This window comes from Colobus angolensis, unplaced genomic scaffold, assembly GCF_000951035.1.
Source record: "Colobus angolensis palliatus isolate OR3802 unplaced genomic scaffold, Cang.pa_1.0 Scaffold276, whole genome shotgun sequence".
Classification (NCBI taxonomy): Eukaryota; Metazoa; Chordata; class Mammalia; order Primates; family Cercopithecidae; genus Colobus; species Colobus angolensis.
The window spans coordinates 381,544-402,127 of record NW_012115999.1 but is presented as its reverse complement, the minus strand read 5'-3'; the positions used below and the strand labels follow the sequence as shown (position 1 = coordinate 402,127).

Here is a 20,584-nt window from a genome sequence, read left to right as displayed (position 1 = left end):
GGTCTGCAGTGGAGGAGGGTAGTTGGGCTGGAGATAGGTGAAGAGGGAGTTATCAGCCTGTGGGTGGAAGAAAAGGGAACCTCTTCCAACTGTTTTCTTCTCTCTCTCTCTCTTTTTTTTTTTTTTTAAAGACAGAGTCTTGCTCTGTCACCCAGGCTGAAATACAGTGGCATGATCTTGGCTCACCACAGCCTCCGCCTCCCGGGTTCAAGCAATTCTCCTGTCTCAGCCTCCAGAGTAGCTGGGATTACAGGCACATGTCACTGTGCCCGGCTAATTTTTTAATTTTTAGTGGAGATGGGGTTTCACCATGTTGGTCAGGCTGGTCTTGAACTTCTGACCTCAGGTGATCCACCTGCCTTGACCTCCCAAAGTGCTGGGATTACAGGCATGAGGCACCACGCCTGGCCTTTCTTCCCTCTCTTAAAGAGTGTTTATTTAATTCCACAAACATGAGCTTGTCACCCCCTGCAGCTTGGCATCTCCTACACGAGGTGATGGCTGAGGTTTCTGCTTCTGCTGGGGGGTAGCTCTGATCTCTCTGCTGTCTCTGGCACTGTCTACCCCTGTTGCCTCACCCCATCGGTCCCAGGGCACCTCTCTTGGGCGAGTCATGGAACCCTCTGACACTGATTTGCTCTCTTTTCTGAGCTGCTTTTAGCCCCTCATCCTTGGACCTTGATTTCTCGCTGTCTCCAGTCCCACGGGCAGTCTTAGGTCTCCTGCCCTTCGCGAGCACCCTAGAGGGGCCACGTGCTCAGCGAGCTCAGTGGGCACATCTTTCTAGCCTTGCTGTTCTTTTTAGAAGCCATACTGGGCAGGGCTGACTTCACCCTAAAGGCTGCGTCTCTTCACTCTGCTTTTGTTTGTTCCCAATAAAGTGGCTTCAGAATTGCTAACTCTGGCCTCTGTGAACTTGTGAGGTACAATTTTGTGTCTGTTATGTTAACAGAAATACACGCATATCTTCCTGGTGATGGTATAAATTGCTGTTCTCTACTGGAAAGCAATTTGGAATGCAAATTTCAAGAACCATTTTAAAACGTGCTATCCTGCATACCTCCATTCCACCCACCCCCAGGGATGTAGCCTACTGAAATAATTTTAAAGAAGTCACCGTATGAGAGAAAATGTTATTGCTATATTGTTATTGTGAGAAATTGGAAATAGACTAAATGTTCAGCACTATAGGAATAATTAATGAAATTACGTATATTCTATAAAATCATTATGCTCCCATTAAAATAATAAATACAAAACCGCAAATGGGGAAAAGCTTATAACGTTAGTGAAAATAAGACCATTTTTTTATAAAGCAGCAGTTTTCAGACCCTTGGAGACTCCAGTTCAGTAGAACCAGGGCGTCATCTTCTCTCTCGACGCTGTGACAGGAGTTGCGTCTCCTTTTTGCTGAGTTTGCAGCTGCTGTTTTTCTGGCAGCACACCTGTGCAGGCCTCTGCCTCGGCCCCTCTGGATCTGCTGATTGAGCAGCGGATTGATCTGTCCTTCTCTTTCGCGTTGACCCATGTGAGGAACCAACTGGCAAGGGAACAAGAAATGGAAATAAGCCTTGTTTGCATCATGACCTGTACATCCTGCAGTTAGAAAAGATTGTACTTTAGTTGGTTTAACCAGCAGCATTATTTTTCTAAACTAAGCAGTAAGAAGGAATTGAGTCTAGGGTTAGGGTTTTTATGTGGGATCAACAGACTGGGTCTCAGAAGAGGAAGGTGATAGAACACAGTGGGGAGGGGGAGGTGCACTAGAAACAGAGGGCTTATGCTTTCATTCTGGCTTTGCTACTTAATAGCTGCGTAACCTAATCTTAGAGACTTAACCTCTTTGAACTTCAGTTTTCTCATCTATAAAATGGGAAATATTAAAAGGATACTCACTGTGCTGGTGGCTTGTGCCTGTAATCCCAGCACTTTGGGAGGCTGAGGTGGGAGAATGACTTGAGCCCAGGTGTTCAAGACCAGCCCAGGCAACATGGCAAGACTCTGTCTCTATGAAAAATTTAAAAATTAGCCAGGTATGGTGGTGGGCACCTGTAGTCTTAGCTACTTGGTAGGCTGAGATGGGAAGATCACTTGGGCTTGGGAGGTCAAGGCTGCGGTGAGCTGTGATTCCATCACTGCACTCCAGCCTGGGCAACAGAGCGAGACACTGTCTCAAAATGACAACAACAACAAAAGGCAAGAAAATAAAAGTACCCTCTTCATGGACTTGTGTGAGGTGAAGCATATAAACTATTCAACATAGTAACTATATAAGGGAAGTGTTGTTACTGTAGTTAATACTGTTAAGTGAGCTGTTTGGTATAGTGGAAAGCACATGGACTGTGAATTCAGACTGGTCTGACTTTGAGTCGCAGCTCCATATCTACTAATACTATGACCAAGTACTCGTTAAAATCATACTCTTTTTCTTCAGCCCCAGTCTTCTCACATATAAAATAGGGACACTGTCATCTACCTCACAGTTTTTCTGTGAGGATAAAACAATGACAGTGTTATATGCAAGTATTTTGTAAGCTATATAGTGCTCATCAAGATTTAGTTGGTGTTTACTTCTTGTACTTTCTCACTGGAATGACAGATGCTGTTGGACAGCAGGGGCAATGACCACTTCTGGGAACAGCAGTTGGATGGCTTAGATTGGACAGCCCAAGACATTGTGGCATTTTTGGCCAAGCACCCAGAGGATGTCCAGTCCAGTAATGGTTCTGTGTACACCTGGAGAGAAGCTTTCAACGAGACTAACCAGGCAATCCGGACCATATCTCGTTTCATGGAGGTGAGAATCTGTTGCTTGGATCATTTAGAAAAGACTTAACGGCTGCTTTCTCTGAGACGCTACAATAAGGTTCAGGCAGGAGGCAGTTTTAGAAATAATGTATAGTCTCACTTACAAAAGTATCCCTCAAGCCTAAGGCAGGATTTGGTAACAAAAGGCACTCAATAAATGTTAGTGGAGTGGTTGAATGAGTGGATAAACTCTAGCTTTAGTAAATGAACTCTAGCTTTATTCTATATAGGCTCAAGAGAATGTTTCTACCCATTTTTTTCTAGGTTTTTCTATCTCAGTGACTAATGGCAGCAAAGCATTCCTTTAATAAAAGGCATTATTTGTGAAACTTACCTAAAATCTAATTCAGGTCCAATTAAATTTTTTAAATTTTATATTAAAAATCATATCAATAGGGATAGGTAAGAGGTGTTTTGGTCTGTTTGGTTGGCTGGTTAGTTGCTGTGACTCAGAATTGCTAAGAAAACAGAAAAGTAAGATAAGATCATTGTTTTAACTTCTTTACCTCCATAAAGTCAATAAATAACATATCTCTAAATTATTCTCAGAATTTCTCTTAAATTACAGTGAAAAACCAAAATCCTCCATCCTTGGTTGACGATTGGAAAACTACGTTAGAGAGGATTAGAGAGAGAGGATAAGCAGTCATGTAGTCAGCCCTTGCCTCCTAGGGTAGGATTTGTCTCAGCCACTGCTTGCTGTCCTGGCTGCCAGTGTTCTCACGAAGGCTGTTCTTCTACCAGTGTGTCAACCTGAACAAGCTGGAACCCATAGCAACAGAAGTCCGGCTCATTAACAAGTCCATGGAGCTGCTGGATGAGAGGAAGTTCTGGGCTGGTATTGTGTTCACTGGAATTACTCCAGGCAGCATTGAGCTGCCCCACCATGTCAAGTACAAGATCCGAATGGACATTGACAATGTGGAGAGGACAAATAAAATCAAGGATGGGTAAGTGGAATCCCATCACACCAGCCTGGTCTTGGGGAGGTCCAGAGCACCTACTAGGAAAAGAGGTACTTTACGAATTTGGTAGAAATTTCAACAACAACAAAAAAACTCAACTTGGTGTCATGATTTTGGTGAAACTGGTACATGCCTTGCTGGAAGGTTTTTCAAAGCTCATAAAATGTCAGTACCTTTTGATTTAGCATTTCTACTCAAGGGAATTAATTCCAGGAATTTTGGTGGTAGGCGCCTGTAATCCCAGCTACTCAGGAGGCTGAGGCAGGAGAATCGCTTGAACCCAGGAGGTGGAGGTTCCAGTGAGCCGAGATCATGTCATTGCACTCCAGCCTGGGCAATAAGAGTGAAACTCCATCTCAAAAAAAAAAAAAAAAAAGATACAAAAATAGAAACAGGGGCTTGGTAAGGCTAGCGGGGTTTTGGGTGATTGGTTTTTGTATTGTATGGTTCCAAAGGAATGGTTGATTACCTGTGGTTTGGTTTTAGGTACTGGGACCCTGGTCCTCGAGCTGACCCCTTTGAGGACATGCGGTACGTCTGGGGCGGCTTCGCCTACTTGCAGGATGTGGTGGAACAGGCAATCATCAGGGTGTTGACAGGCACCGAGAAGAAAACTGGTGTCTATATGCAACAGATGCCCTATCCCTGTTATGTTGATGACATGTAAGTTACCTGCAAGCCACTGTATTTAACCAGTTTGTACTGTGCCAGATGGGGGTATATGTGTGTGAGCGTGTGCATGCACGTGTGAATGATCTGGAAATAAGATGCCTGATGTAAGTTGTCAACAGTTGCAGCCACATGACAGACATACATATATGTGCACACACTAGTAAACCTCTTTGCTTCTCATCCATGGTTGCCACTTTTATTTTTTTATTTTTATTTTTTTTGAGATGGAGTCTTGCTCTCTCACCCAGGCTGGAGTGCAGTGGCTCGATCTCGGCTCACTGCAACCTCCGCCTCCCAGGTTCAAGCTATTCTCCTGCCTCAGCCTCCACAGTAGCTGGGACTATAGGCGCATGCCACCACGTCTGGCTAATTTTTTGTATTTTAATAGAGACGAGGTTTCACTCTGTTGCCCAGGCTGGTCTCAAACTCCTGAGCTCAGGCAATCCACCCTCCTTAGCCTCCCAAAGTGCTGGGATTACAGGCATGAGCCACCACACCGAGCCCGCCACTTTGATTTTTTACACTCTACCCTTTTGGTCAAAATGTGCTCAATCTGCAAGCTTAAAAAGTGTCATGAGAAACACATGCAAGCACATACTCACACATACCTCCAGATGCAGAAACAGAATCTAAACTTAAAAAAGCACACTTTATGTAAATGTGTGCACTTCTCCCTAGGTGGTAAACCACATTTCAAAACAACCCAAATAAAACTGAACAAAGCTTCTTCCTCTTAGACTTTTTAGAAAATCTTTTAGTGCTGAGTCACTAAGCTGCCAAGTTCTCGTTGTGGGAACTATGCCTTTGGATGTAATGATTTCTTCTAAGAGAATGGGCAGAGGTGTAGTTATTGCAAACATCTGAAATATGTAATGTCTCTTCCAGATTCTGGAAATTCTGTTATTCCCTGTTATTGTTGGCGATGGTGGTGGTGATGGGATGTGTGTATGTGTGTGCCTGTGTGTGTGTGTGTGTGTGTGTGTGTGTGTGTATGTAAGGATCAGGATGCAGGAGGAGCAGGGTTCTCCTTTTATTGGCTGTCTGTTTTGCATTGAACAGTCTGTTTCCTTGTATGGCTATCTATAGCTTTTCCAGGTCACCAGAAATTATCCTGTTTTTTACCTTCTAAACAATTAGCTGGAATTTTTCAAAGGAAGACTTTTACAAAGACCCCTAAGCCAAGGTTTACTCTAGAAAGGATGTCTTAAGACAGGGCACAGGAGTTTATAGGCATTAAGAGCTGGTGGCTGTTGTCATGTAGTGAGTTTGTGCCTGCATGATAAAGCTTTAACCTGAGCCTCAAGTTCAGGGTCCAGAATCTGTGTCCCTTTTACTTTGCACATCTGCATTTTCTACTCTAGCTTGGAATCTGCAGCATTACTGACAAGAGCTGCCTGAAGTGTATGTCTGTGCTGTGAGTAGAGTTACGATAAGCAAGTCAATAGTGAGATGACTTTGGAGATGTTGAACTTTTGTGAGAGAATGAGTTGGTATTTTGTTTTGGTTTTTAGTACTTTAAAATAATCTACCTTTAGTTTAAGTATAGCTCACAGTTACCTAGTTACTGAAGCAAGCCCCCAAAGAGATTTGGTTTGGCAACATTTTGTTAGCTTTGTTTTTTTCTCTACATTGCGTTGCTTATGAAGCATTGGGTCGTATGTACATTTCAGAGTCCAGAGCGCCTTTCCTTCTGTGGCCCAGATGTGGTGCTCCCTCTAGCATGCAGGCTCAGGGGCCTTGGCCCATCACCCTGGCTCATGTGTGTCTTTCTTTCTCCCCTTGTCCTTCCTTGGGGCCTCCAGCTTTCTGCGGGTGATGAGCCGGTCAATGCCCCTCTTCATGACACTGGCCTGGATTTACTCAGTGGCTGTGATCATCAAGGGCATTGTGTATGAGAAGGAGGCGCGGCTGAAAGAGACCATGCGGATCATGGGCCTGGACAACAGCATCCTCTGGTTTAGCTGGTTCATTAGTAGCCTCATTCCTCTTCTTGTGAGTGCTGGCTTGCTGGTGGTCATCCTGAAGGTAAGGCAGCCTCACCCTGTGTTCCCTGCCAGGGAACTCCAAAATAGCTCAACACAGGGTAAGGGAGGAGAAGAAGAAATAAACCTGAAGCCTCATGTAGAGAAGGGGTCATACCTATCATTTTCTGCAATTTCGTCAATTTATAGTTGGGGAAAGTGAAGCCCAGGGAGGGGCAGTGACTTGCCCAGGGTCAACCCAGCTGGGTAGCAGCTAAGCAGGACGAGAGTGCAGGGTTCATGCTTTCCAGATAACCACACGCTCAATTGTGCCATGCTGTCTAGTTGGTAGTGATTCATGGCAGCATCTGAGAGCTATTTATTTTCTTAGATATATTGGGTGGCAGGCAATTCTTCCCAAGTTTCTAAGAACAGTAATCAGTAGGATATATATTGTTGCAGGTTAGACTGTCTGGAAGCAGAGGCTGAAATAGAGTTTGATGTATGGGTATTTATGAGGGCTCAATACCTGTGGAAGGGATATGGAAGATGGAAGATGCAGGACTGGGCAGAGGGAGGAGTTGAACTGTGATACAGGGCTAACCCCGTGGGGCACTCTAGAGAATATGCAGCTTGTTGGAGTTGTTCTTCATCAAGCTGAAACATCCAGCCCTTTGTGCTCCCCCAGTGCCTCCCCCCTGACACCACCTACCCCAGCCCTCTCAACCAGTTGTTGGATGTGGGCTGCCCTCGGAAGGTCATGCCCCAGGGCCTACATGGCTCTCTGCTGCTGTGATAAACCCAGAGTTGCTGATGCCTGAGGCCGTCTACCGACAGCTGGGCAACATGCCTTCCCTGAATGGGGACTCTGGGCAGTGCAGTTTGGTGTCTGCACCATACGTTAATATATTTATGTCTGAATTTTTCTCTGCAAGCATTTCATATAAAGATGCATCAGGTAAAAATAAATGTTTTTAAAGCAAAGGGAGTACAAAGAAATAAGAACTAACTAATTTAATACTAGCTACCATCTGTTACAAATAGTTCCTACTGATTGCCAAGGACTGTTTAAACACATCACATGGGCTGTCTTATTCTATCCTCACTAACCCTTTTAACAGATAAGGAAATGAGGCTCAGGAAGGTCAAGGACTTTATTGAGGTTCCACAGTAGGATACAGTTCTTGCTGAAAGCAACCCCTCCTCCCTGCTCCGTTATCTAACTGCAAGGGCGAGGTCAGTGGCAGGGGTGGTGGTCCCATGATTGGTGCATAAGAGCTGCTCTGAGACAACTGCATGCTGGTGGGTCCTGCAGATGTCTACCCATCAGCCAGAGATAAGCTCAAAATATCCACAAGAGTTTGGATGATTGTGGGAATGCAGAATCCACAGTGATCAAGGGGGAAAGTCAAGTTGCCAGGCCATTTCCCTTGACTTTTAGAGAGAAAAGTTACGTGGGACATTATCTCCCACAGCTCTTCTGTGGTGCCACTAGTCTTAGTCCTTATATAAGAAGAAACCAGTTAAAGTTACCTATTGAAGAAACAAAGAGCAAACTCGCCCACTGAGATGCGTAGAAAGCCCTGGACTCTGTTGTATTCATAACTCTGCCATTATTTTTCTGTGTAGTCTTGGGTAAATCACTTATCTTCCTTATGATGGTTATGATCAGTTTCCTCATCAGAAAGATGAACAGCATTACACCTCTGCATTGTCTCTAACATGAATAGGAATAAACCCTGTCTTTTTTCTGTAGATCATACAAGTGAGTGCTCGGGATTGTTGAGGCAGCGCATTTGATGTGTCTCTTCCTTCCCAGTTAGGAAACCTGCTGCCCTACAGTGACCCCAGCGTGGTGTTTGTCTTCCTGTCCGTGTTTGCTGTGGTGACCATCCTGCAGTGCTTCCTGATTAGCACACTCTTCTCCAGAGCCAACCTGGCGGCAGCCTGTGGGGGCATCATCTACTTCACGCTGTACCTGCCCTACGTTCTGTGTGTGGCATGGCAGGACTATGTGGGCTTCACACTCAAGATCTTCGCTGTGAGTACCTCTGGTCTTTCTTCAGTGGCTGTAGGCATTTGACCTTCCTTTGGAGTCCCTGAATAAAAGCAGCAAGTTGAGAACAGAATTGATAGTCTCTTTCCAATGGGACATGAACCTTTGCTCTAGATTCTAAGCTCTTTAAGGGTTAAGGGCAAGGATTGTGTTTTATTAAATTGTTTACCTTTAGTCTTCTCTGAATCTTGGTTGAATTGAATTGAATGGATTTTTTTCCGAGAGCCAGACTGCATCTTGAACTGGGCTGGGGATAAATGGCATTGAGGAATGGCTTCAGGCAACAGATACCGTCTCTGCCCTTTATCTCCCAGCTCTGTTGGCCATGTTAAACTCGTGACAAAGTCAAGGCCACAGATAGAACTGAAAAGTCTTGAGGTCAGAGATGGCCTCTCTTGTCTTCCTTGTGTCCAGTATGCTGTTTTGCTTGAGTAATATTTTATGAACTAAACACAACTGAGGAGCAGGTGCCTCATCTTCCCACAGATTCCTGACTTGGACCCTTCCTTCCCTTGTACAGAGCAGGGGGAAATCTTGGATAGTGTGTGAGCCCCTGCAAGTGCAAGCTGTCAGATGTCCCCAGGTCACTTATAAGGAAAGCTATGAATCACTCATAAGATGCTCCTGATGCCTCAGTCTGGGCTCCATGGGCATCAGCAGCCCCAGACAGGCACCTCTGATCCTGAGCCATCCTTAGCTGAGCAGGGAGCCTCAGAGGACTGTGGGTATGCACACATGTGCGGGGGAATAGGATTGCTGAGCCTTGGGGCATCTTTGGAAACATAAAGTTGTAAAAGTTTTATACTTCATTGTACATGCATTTCTGAAATGTTTGTGTATAATGAGTGGTTACAAGTTGAATCATTTTATATGTTACTTGGTAGCCCACCACTCCCCTAAGGGGACTCCGTAGGTAAATGCTACTTCTGCACCTTGTGACTGATCCATTTTGCAAATTCAAATTTCTCCAGGTGTAATTTACACTAAAAGAGGTAGAAAAATGAGAGAGACCAGAAACTGGATAGGTGACTTTGCCTGTTTCTCACAGAGCCTGCTGTCTCCTGTGGCTTTTGGGTTTGGCTGTGAATACTTTGCCCTTTTTGAGGAGCAGGGCATTGGAGTGCAGTGGGACAACCTGTTTGAAAGTCCTGTGGAGGAAGATGGCTTCAATCTCACCACTTCAGTTTCCATGATGCTGTTTGACACCTTCCTCTATGGGGTGATGACCTGGTACATCGAGGCTGTCTTTCCAGGTACACTGCTTTGGGCATCTATTAGGAAAATATGACTTCTAGCTATTTTCCTTTCATTGTGCTAGAATCTCTGCAGTGCATGGGCCTCCCTGGGAAGTGGTTTGGGCTATAGATCTATAGTAAACAGATAGTCCAAGGACAGGCAGCTGATGCTGAAAGTACAATTGTCACTACTTGTATAGCACTTGTTTCTTGAAAACTGTGTGCCAGGCAGCATGCAAAATGTTTTATACACATTGCTTCATTTAATTCTCACAAGGCTACTCTGAAGTAGTTACTATAATAACCAGCAATTTTCAAATAAGAGAACTGTGACTCAAAGATGTTAAGTAACCAGCTGTGGTCACACAACTGTTAAGTGTTGGTACATGGAGGAGAATCCACTTCGGTTACACTGGGTCAATAAGCCCATGCGAATCCTCCCAGTGCTCATCCAATTCTGTATTTCTGTGTCCCCAGAGGGGGAACAACTAGGAGATGTTCTGTTTCCTGAGTACAGGTTGTTAATAATTAAATATACTAGCTCTAAGGCCTGCCCGTGATTTAATTAGCATTCAGTAAAAATTCATGTTGAATTTTTCTTTAGTACTTCTTTCTTAATACATCTTCTTGACCAAGTCCAAGAGGAACCTGCCTTGGGACAAACTTTCATATGAGATCAAATTCTGAGACAGCAAGATTTAACCCTTTTTGGTCCACCTTCTGATCCTCCCCTAAGGAGGTATACATGAAATATTTATTTACCTGAACTTCATTCATTGAATATGCAGTTTTGCAGCATGCAGATTCTGGATTTAAATTCTGAGTCCTGAACTTACTGGCCGAGGGACCTTGGATAGGCTCCTTATCCCTCACTTTCCTCATCTCTAAAATGGGGATGGCACCTGCCCCGTGGGTTGTTGGAAGGACTTACTGAGGTGCAGAATGTACATTGTACATAGCAGGTTTCAGCAAATGTTTGCTTCCCCTTTCCCCACATCCATTCCAATCTGTTCCTTCCCCAAAGGATGTGTCAAGGAGGAAATGGACCTGGCTGGGAAACCCTCAGAATACTGGGATGTCGCCGAGCTTGGCTCATACCTGTGCTTTGCTTTCAGGCCAGTATGGAATTCCCAGGCCCTGGTATTTTCCTTGCACCAAGTCCTACTGGTTTGGTGAGGAAAATGATGAGAAGAGCTACCCTGGTTCCAACCAGAAGAGAATGTCAGAAGGTAAGTGCTGTTGACCTCCTGCTCTTTCTTTAACCTAGTACTGCTGCCTCTGCTAACTGTTGGGGGCAAGCGATGTCTCCTGCCTTTCTAAAAGACTCTGAAACCACTCTAGGGGCAGAGAAATCACATGCAGTGTCCCTTTCCACATCCTCCCATGCCATTTATGTCCAATGCTGTTGACCCGTTGGGAGTTCACGGTCTGGATCCCTGAGGGACATTTTCTTTGTTGTCTTGGCTTCTAGAAAAGTATCTTTTACTTGCCCCCTCCCAAACGTACATTTCATGCTCTCCTAACAAGCTAGAAGAAAAAGGTAAAGACAAGCATGATTGTGGAACCGTAGCCTCGCTGCCTACCTTGTCATGGTGACCTGCGTGTGAGCCTGTGTGGGCTGAGACCAAGTGGCTACCACAGAGCTCAGCCTATGCTTCGTAACATAATCACCCTTCATTACCCAGATCCCTAATCCTCTCTTGGCTCCTGACTGCAGGCAGAGAAGTCCACAGCTCATCAAAGGCTCTGCGTTCTGGGTTCTTTGTGCTTAGAGTGGCTTCCTAAGTGTTTAATAGGTCCCTTTTCTGCTAGTCTCTTCTGTGCCCATCCCCTGATTGCCCTTGGTAAAAGTATGATGCTCCTGAATGTAGCACGCTTGCCTGCTGTTCCTAATCATCTTCTCCTACCTCCTCTCTACACCTAGCTCATATTTCGGTCACCTAGAAATGCTCACAGTTGCTGGAATATGTCATGTTCTTCCACACCCCCATGCCTTTGTATGTACTGTTTGCTCTCACAGGAGAACCTTCTCTCTAACTTGCCTATCTTCGCAATTCCTCCTTTCTCTCCAAGATCTAGTTCAGGATCCCCACCCCTGAGCATCCCTCCTTGGTTCTCAGGTAGTCAGTCACTCTCTACCCTGAACTTCCATGGCACGTGAAAGAAAATCTTGTTTTTTTAAAACAATTATAGACTCACAAGAAGTAATAAAAGTTACACGAGGGGGTTCCCCCAATGGTAGCACCATGCATAACTATAGAATAATATCAAAACCATGAAATTGACATTGGTGCAATTTACAAACCTTCTTCAGATTTCACTAGCTTTATGTGCACTCATTTGTGTGTGTGTATGTATTTAGTTCTATGCAGTTTTATCATGTGTGAATTCATGTAATTACTAGCTCAATTAAGCTGCAGAAATGTCTCATTGTCACAAAGCTCCTTCATGCTACCCCTTAATGGCCACAGCCATCTCCCTTCTTTCTCAGTTCCTGACACCTCTCAACCACTAATGCGTTCCTCATTTTTACAGTTTTATTATTTCCAGAATGTTACATAAATGGAACCATACAGTAGGTATCCTTTTGATACTGGCTTTTTTTTTTTTTTTTTCACTCAGCACAATTCCCTTGAGATCTATCCAAGTTGTATGTGTCAGCAGTTCATTCCTCTTCACTGCTGAGTAGTGTTCCCTGGGAGGGAGGTATCACAGTTCCATGGCATTTTTAGATGTGTTTTTGAAACAACTTTTCAGCATCCTGTATTTTAATTGTTTATCACGTCCTTTTCCCAATAGACTCTGAATGCTCCTGTATCATTGTATTCCCATCACCAACATCAGTATCCAAATAGGCCTTACATAAACATTTGTAGCCTCCTGCCTGCCTGTGAAACCAGGGTGGACATGGAGAGAAGGCATTGCTGAGAGCACGAGCGCAGCGCCATGCGTCCTTACCCTCCACTCCTCAGTGCTTTCTGTGGGTTAATTTCTGTCTTCTCTCCTGTCACAGTCTGCATGGAGGAGGAGCCCACCCATCTGAAGCTGGGCGTGTCCATTCAGAACCTGGTAAAAGTCTACCGAGATGGGATGAAGGTGGCTGTCGATGGCCTGGCACTGAATTTTTATGAGGGCCAGATCACCTCCTTCCTGGGCCACAACGGAGCGGGGAAGACGACCACCATGTAAGAAGAGGGTGTAGTTCCCACAGAATCAGCCACAGGAGGGTTCTGCAGTAGAGTTAGAAATTTATACCTTAGGAAACCATGCTGGTCCCTGGGACAAGGGCAGGAGCACATGAGGAGTTGCCGAGTGTGAAAATGTTATGTAATCACGAGTGTCTTTCCATGTGCTAGTTTTCTAGATGTTATTTCTTCAGCCTAAAACAGGCTGGGGCCTCTAGATGTTATTTCTTCAGCCTAAAGCAGGCTGGGGCCTCAGATGACCCTTCCCATGTAGTTCACAGAATTCTGCAGTGGTCTTGGAACCTGTAGCCACGAAAAGACAGATTACATATGTTGGAGGGAGTTGGCAATTCCCAGGAACTCTGTCTCTAAGCAGATGTGAGAAGCAGCTGGGCAGCTGGCTTCACTGCCTTCCCTGGGACCTCAAGGACCTTAAGAGCAGGTAGTGTCAGGAGGGATCAGGGACTGTAAAGCACCAGCGTTAGCCTCAGTGGCTTCCAGCATGATTCCTCAACCATTCCAAAGGGTATATCTTTGGGGGGTGACATTCTTTCCTGTTTCCTTTTAATCTTTTTTTAAAACATAAAATTAATATATTATGAGCTTTTCAGAAGATTTTAAAAGGTAGTCAGAAATCCTACTACCTAACATAAAAATTATTTTTATCTGTGAATAATATGTTCTTGCTTGTCCATTTTCCATGTGTGCGATGTTAGGCATAGAAAATATATTTTTTTAAAGTATACTTTCATTGCAAATTGGAAACTTCGTTTAAAAAATGCTCACACTAAAATTGGCATTTCTAACACATAGGCCCACTTGTAGTTATTTACTAAAGTAGAAGGACTGCTTTGCTTTGTTTGGGTCTGGTAGGGTTCATTAGAAAGGAATGGGGCTGGTGGGAGGGTTGGTTTTCTGTTCTCTCTGCAGCCTGAATGGAGCATCTAGAGTTAAGGGTAGGTCAACCCTGACTCCTGTACTTCTAAATTTTTGTCCTCAGGTCAATCCTGACTGGGTTGTTCCCCCCGACCTCGGGCACGGCCTACATCCTGGGAAAAGACATTCGCTCTGAGATGAGCACCATCCGGCAGAACCTGGGGGTCTGTCCCCAGCATAATGTGCTGTTTGACATGTGAGTACCAGCAGCCTGTTAAGAATAGGCCCTTTCTGGATGTGTGTGTCACGCCATCGTGGGAGGAGTGGGACTTAAGCATTTTACTGTGTTGTGTTTTTGTTTTCTCTCTCTCTTTTTTTTTGAGACAGAGTCTTGCTCTGTAGCCAGGCTGGAGTGCAGAGTGGTGCTCACTGCAACCTTGGCCTCCCAGGTTCGAGCGATTCTCCTGCCTCAGCCTCCCGAGTAGCTGGGACTCTAGGCACACACCACCATGCCCAGCTAATTTTTGTATTTTTAGTGGAGACAGGGTTTCACCATGTTGGCCAGGATGGGCTCAATGTCTTCACCTTGTGATCCACCCACCATGGCCTCCCAAAGTGCCGGGAACACAGGCATGAACCACTGCATCTGGCCGCATTTTACTTTCTTTGAATGTGGCAGGCTCAACTCCCTGAACACCTTGAGACCTACTTGTTCTTTGATTTTAGGAGAAGTGGGAGGTGAATGGTTGAGCTGGAGAGGTGACTTCAGCCCAGCCAGTGGATGGGGACTTGGGAAACATTGCTTTCCATTATTGTCATGCTGGAGGGCCCTTTAGCCCATGCTCTCCCCCGCCACACTTCTTATTGAGGCCTGGAGCAGACTTCCCAGACCTGGTAGTGCTTCAGGCCTCTGGTATGATGGACCTGTATTTGCTGCTCAAGACATTTGCTCCCACTCAGGTTTTCCCATCAGCAGTAAGGCCCCCAGGGAGCCCAAGTGATGGAGCCAGAGAGAGACCTGAGCTCTGCAATCTTGGGCAAGGCTTTTCCCTTATCTAAAGTGAACAGCTGGGGCTTATATGCTCCCTCCTCGTCTAAAGTGAACACTTGGGGCTCACGTGCAGGGTCCTCCCTGCTTTCAGAGCCTGAGGTCCCCTGAAGTTCAGGAGGGCTGCTCCAGGTGAGTGCTGAGCTGACTTCTTGGTGGATGTGCTGTGGGGACAGCCCGTTAAAGACAACATCTTGGGGCACTGAAATTGAAAGCTGGAACTGCCTGGTGCATGGTGGCCAGGCCTGCTGGAAACAGGTTGGAAGCGAGCTGTCACTTTTCACTTTGATTTCCTGAGTAGCTCATGTGCTTGCTCACTGTTGTTCTACCTTGAATCTTGAAGATTCTTTTTCAGAACTTGATAAAGTAAAAAAAAAAAAAAAAAAAAAAGTGAGAGAGAGGAAAATATGCCCATTCTCATCTGTTCTGGGCTAGGGGACACTGTATTCTGGGGTATCCAGTAGGGCCCAGAGCTGACCTGCCTCCCTGTCCCCAGGCTGACTGTCGAAGAACACATCTGGTTCTATGCCCGCCTGAAAGGGCTCTCCAAGAAGCACGTGAAGGCAGAGATGGAGCAGATGGCCCTGGATGTTGGTTTGCCATCAAGCAAGTTGAAAAGCAAAACAAGCCAGCTGTCAGGTGCGGCCCAGAGCTACCTTCCCTATCCCTCTCCCCTCCTCCTCCAGCTACACACACGCAGAGGAAAATCAGCACTGCCCCAGGGTCCCAGGCTGGGTAAGGTGGGTAATAGAAACTTGTCCCTGGCTGTGTCCCCAGGTCCTCTGCCTTCACTCACTGTCTGGGGCTGGTCCTGGAGTTTGTCTCACTTTTCTTTTTGTAGGTGGAATGCAGAGAAAGCTATCTGTGGCATTGGCCTTTGTCGGGGGATCCAAGGTTGTCATTCTGGATGAACCCACAGCTGGTGTGGACCCTTACTCCCGCAGGGGAATATGGGAGCTGCTGCTGAAATACCGACAAGGTGCCTGATGTATATTTATTCTGAGTAAATGGACTGAGAGAGAGCGGGGGGCTTTTAAAAAGTATGGTTGTGTCGCATGGCTACTCTTCTGTGAAGCCATGGGATTCTCTTCTGTTATCACAGAAGAGATAAAGGGCATTGAGACTGAGATTCCTGAGAGGACATGCTGTGTCTTTATCCATCTTTTTGTCCCCAACATGGTGCACTAAATTTATGGTTAGTCAAAAGGGTGGATGCATAAATGAATGGAATGGGAGAGGGGCAGGGAGACGATTGGGCTCTCTGGTTAGAGATCTGATGTGGTACAGTATGAGGAGCACAGGCAGGCTTTGAGCCAACCCTGGCTGGTCCTGAGACATTGGAAAAGTCACAACTTGCCTCACTTTCTTTGCCGATAATAATAGTGGTGCTTACGTCATAGACTAAATTAAATAAGAATGCACACAAACCACCTAGCACAATGCCTGGCATACAGCAAGTTCCCAAATAAATACTACTGTTCTTACCTCTGTCAGGATGTGGTACCTATATACATATCCAAAGCTTTGCCATTCTAGGGGTTACAGCCATACAGGGTTAAAGGTGGCTTCCAGGTCTCTTTGCCCTGCTTGACCCTGCTAGTATCTTTCTAGTCCCTGGCACTGTGATAAATGAGAACCGAGAGGCCTTACCCATCCCACATCCTTGTGTTTGTGCCTGGCAGGCCGCACCATTATTCTCTCCACACACCACATGGATGAAGCGGACATCCTGGGGGACAGGATTGCCATCATCTCCCATGGGAAGCTGTGCTGTGTGGGCTCCTCCCTGTTTCTGAAGAACCAGCTGGGAACAGGCTACTACCTGACCCTGGTCAAGAAAGATGTGGAATCCTCCCTCAGTTCCTGCAGAAACAGTAGTAGCACTGTGTCATACCTGAAAAAGGTGAGCTGCAGTCTTGGTGCTGGGCTGGTGTTGGGTCTGGGCAGTCAGGACTTGCTGGCTGTGAATGGTTTCCCCACCTCCACCCCTTTTGCCATGTTGAAGCCACCATCTCCCTGCTCTGCCCCTTGGAAATCATATCATACCTCAGGCATGGAAAGCTAAGGAGCCCTCTGTTCCCATTGTGCTAGTTCTGTTGAATCCCATTTTCCTTTTTCTGTGAGGCACAGAGAGTGATGGAGAAGGTCCTTAGAGGACATTATTATGTCAAAGAAAAGAGACTTGTCAAGAGGTAAGAGCCTTGGCTACAAATGACCTGGTGTTTCTGCTCATTACTTTTCAATCTCATTGACCTTAACTTTTAAACTATAAAACAGCCAATATTTATTAGGCACTGATTTCATGCCAGAGAGACTCTGGGCATAAAAGAAAATAATGATAATCGTTAATTTTATATAGCATTGTTACCATTTACAACCTTTTTTTTTTTTTTAACCTCTATCATCTCAATTAAAGTACAGAGAAACCCTGGGAAGAAGGTAACTATATTTATTATCCCAGATGAGGGAAGTGAGGCTTATAGGGATTTGGTAGCTTATTCAAGGTCACCCAGCAGGTAAATAACAGTGGTAGGAGCAGACCCAATTACCAGGTATGTTTTCCCCTGTACCGCAGTACATGCCTGAGATTTCTTTGTGTGTTGAAGCCAGTGGTACCTAACATATTTACTTCCCAACCTTAAACTCCTATCCACTTATTTACCTTTTAATGAGCCTCTTGCCTCAAGTGCAGTCTGAGGACCAGCAGCATCAGGATCACTGGGAACTTGTTAGAAATTCAGCATCTTGGGCCCAGCTCAGACCTACCAAATCAGAATCTGTGCATTTTAACAAGGTCCTCAAGTGGTTGAACACACATTGAAGCCTGAGAAGCAGTGAAGTAGACGTGTAGCCAGGTAAAGGCCTTGCCTGAGATGGCTGGCAAAGGCCTTGTTGCAGCATTCATTGGGAGGCCACAGTTCTTTTGGCAACTCTGCTTCCTGACCTTTCACCCTCAGGAAGTGAGGCTGTTCACACAGCACACACATGCCAGACAGGGTCCTCTGAAGCCACGGCTGCCAGTGCATGTGTCCCAGGGAAAGCTTTTTCCTTTAGTTCTTACACAACAGAGCGGCTTGGAAGCCCTCCCCGGCGAAGGTGCTGGTGGCTGTGCCTTGCTCAGTCCCTGACCCGTTCTCACCTCCTTCTTTGCCATCAGGAGGACAGTGTTTCTCAGAGCAGTTCTGATGCTGGCCTGGGCAGCGACCATGAGAGTGACACGCTGACCATCGGTAAGGACTCTGGGGTTTCTTATTCAGGTGGTGCCTGAGCTTCCCCCAGCTGGGCAGAGTGGAGGCAGAGGAGGAGAGGTGCAGAGGCTGGTGGCGCTGACTCAAGGTTTGCTGCTGGGCTGGGGCTGGGTGGCTGTGGGGGTGGGTGCAGCTTGGTGGTGGGTTGGCCTAATGCTTGCTGGGGTGCCTGGGGCTCGGTCTGGGAGCTAGCAGGGCAGTGTCCCAGAGAGCTGAGATGATTGGGGTTTGGGGAATCCCTTAGGGGAGTGGACACTGAATACTGGGGATGAGGAGCTGAGGGCCAAGCCAGTGGGCTGGGATTTGAGCCTAGTAAGAAGAGTGAGAGCCCAGGAGATCAGGAACAGCCTTCCAGATTTTTCTTGGGTAGCGTGTGTAGGAGGCCAGTGTCACCTGTAGCATATGTGGACCAGAAGTCTTGACCCTTGCCATCTCTGCTCAGTCCTAATGGCTGGCTTTTCCCAGGAAGAAGACTTCTGCTTCCATGAACTGTTAGATTAACCCTCTATTTAGGTAAATGAGGGAGCCTACTTTTCAAGTATAGGAAAGGGTGAAGAATCTTTTAAGATTCCTTTACTCAAGTTTTCTATTGAAGAATTCCAGAGCTTAGGCAATAAACACCAGACTTTGAGCCTCAGTTATCCATCCACCCATCCATCCACCCACCCACCCATCCTCCCATCCACCCATCCTCCCATCCACCCATCCACCCATCCACCCATCCTACACTGAGTACCTACAGTGTGCCTGGCTTTTGTGATACAAAGGTGAATAAGACATAGTCCTTTCCTTTGCCCCCAACCCTCAGACCAGAGATGAACATGTGGAATGACTAAAATACCTGGAACAGGTGTGGTGTATGAGCAGCAGGCTTCTGAGGAGAGGGTGGGGGATGGCCAGCCCTCACTCTGAAGCCCCTCTGAGTTGATTGAGCCATCTTTGCATTCTGGTCCCTGCAGATGTGTCTGCTATCTCCAACCTCATCAGGAAGCATGTGTCTGAAGCCCGGCTGGTGGAAGACATAGGGCATGAGCTGACCTACGTGCTGCCATATGAAGCTGCTAAGGAGGGGGCCTTTGTGGAACTCTTTCATGAGATTGATGACCGGCTCTCAGACCTGGGCATTTCTAGTTATGGCATCTCAGAGACGACCCTGGAAGAAGTAAGTTAAGTGGCTGACTGTCGGAATATATAGCAAGGCCAAATGTCCTAAGGCCAGGCCGGTAGCCTGCATTGGGAGCAGGATTATCATGGAGTTAGTCATTGGGTTTTTAGGTCATTGACACCTGAGTAATGTTGACCCCAGTTAGCCATTTAAGGTGGTGGCGGGAGACAGCAGGAAAGAAGTATTTTCCTCTGTACCACAGTACATGCCTGAGATTTATTTGTATGTTGAAACCAGTGGTACCTAACACATTTACATCCCAACCTTAAACTCCTATCCACTTATTTACCTTTTAATGAGCCTCTTTACTCAAGTACAGTGTGAGGACCTGCAGCATCAGGATCACCTGGGAACTTGTTAGGAATTCAGCAACTTGGGCCCAGCTCAGACCTACTGAATCAGAATCAGGAGCAATTCTCTGGTGTGACTGTGTCACAGCCAGGTATCAACTGGATTCTCATACATAGGAAATGACCAACATTTATGAATGGATAGTCTACTTATGCCAGGTGCCGAGATTTGTTTTTTTTTTTTTTAATCACTGTGACCTCATTTAATTCTCATAAAAAGATGAAAAAATGAACACTCAGGAATGTTGACATGAGATTCAGAATCAGGGATTTGGGGCTTCAAAGCCCATCCTCTCTTTATCCATGTAATGCCTCCCCTTAGAGATCCAACATCACAGACCTTGAGGGCTGAAGGGGATATAAAAGCTGTCTGGCCCAGTGGTCTCCAAGTTTGACAGTGCAGCAGAATCACCTGGGGATGTTACTAAAAGTAAACATTCTAAGGTTTGGCTTCAGGGCCTGTGCATCAGAATTTCTGGAGGTAAGGCCTTGAAGTCTGTACTTCTGTTGCATGCTTTGGATGCAGTGGTCTATAGATTAGAGTTTGGAAATTACTGTGCTCATTCAGATTCTCTTCTGATGTCTGAATCTATGCCATTGTATTTCTAGTGCTCTGTTTCCTCCTGCTCATTCTGTATTGGATAACTTGTCATAGTGCTAGCCTACTCAAAGATTTAGAGCCACAGCCCTGAAAGAAGCCACCTGACTCATTCCCTGTAGGTTCAGAACAAATTTCTTCTGCTGCAGTGTCCTACTGTCATAGCTTTCTTTTTTTTTTTTTTGATGACACAGGAGTTTTGCTGTTATTGCCCAGGCTGGAGTACAGTGGTACGATCTTGGCTCACCACAACCTCCACCTCTTGGGTTCAAGTGATTCTCCTGCCTCAGCCTCCCGAGTAGCTGGAATTACAAGCATGTGCTACCACACCCGGCTAATTTTGTATTTTTAGTAGAGATGGGTTTTCTCCATGTTGGTCAGGCTGGTCTTGAACCCCCGACCTCAGGTGATCAGCCT

At 45.9% G+C, this 20,584-nt stretch overlaps 1 protein-coding gene across 2 annotated transcripts in view; it reads left to right on the top strand.

Moving 5' to 3' along the window:
- The window catches only part of ABCA1 (ATP-binding cassette, sub-family A (ABC1), member 1), a 149,594-nt gene that overhangs the window by 94,433 nt on the left and 34,577 nt on the right, over positions 1-20,584 (top strand). For both annotated transcript variants that reach the window (XM_011948232.1, XM_011948235.1), the window contains 14 exons: positions 2,600-2,797; positions 3,553-3,758; positions 4,260-4,436; positions 6,248-6,470; positions 8,226-8,447; positions 9,511-9,715; positions 10,813-10,926; positions 12,711-12,882; positions 13,883-14,014; positions 15,303-15,445; positions 15,648-15,785; positions 16,489-16,709; positions 17,964-18,036; positions 19,014-19,216. In XM_011948232.1, coding sequence (XP_011803622.1) covers positions 2,600-2,797; positions 3,553-3,758; positions 4,260-4,436; positions 6,248-6,470; positions 8,226-8,447; positions 9,511-9,715; positions 10,813-10,926; positions 12,711-12,882; positions 13,883-14,014; positions 15,303-15,445; positions 15,648-15,785; positions 16,489-16,709; positions 17,964-18,036; positions 19,014-19,216 — 2,427 coding nt within the window. The remainder of the gene's footprint in view (positions 1-2,599; positions 2,798-3,552; positions 3,759-4,259; positions 4,437-6,247; positions 6,471-8,225; positions 8,448-9,510; positions 9,716-10,812; positions 10,927-12,710; positions 12,883-13,882; positions 14,015-15,302; positions 15,446-15,647; positions 15,786-16,488; positions 16,710-17,963; positions 18,037-19,013; positions 19,217-20,584) is intronic.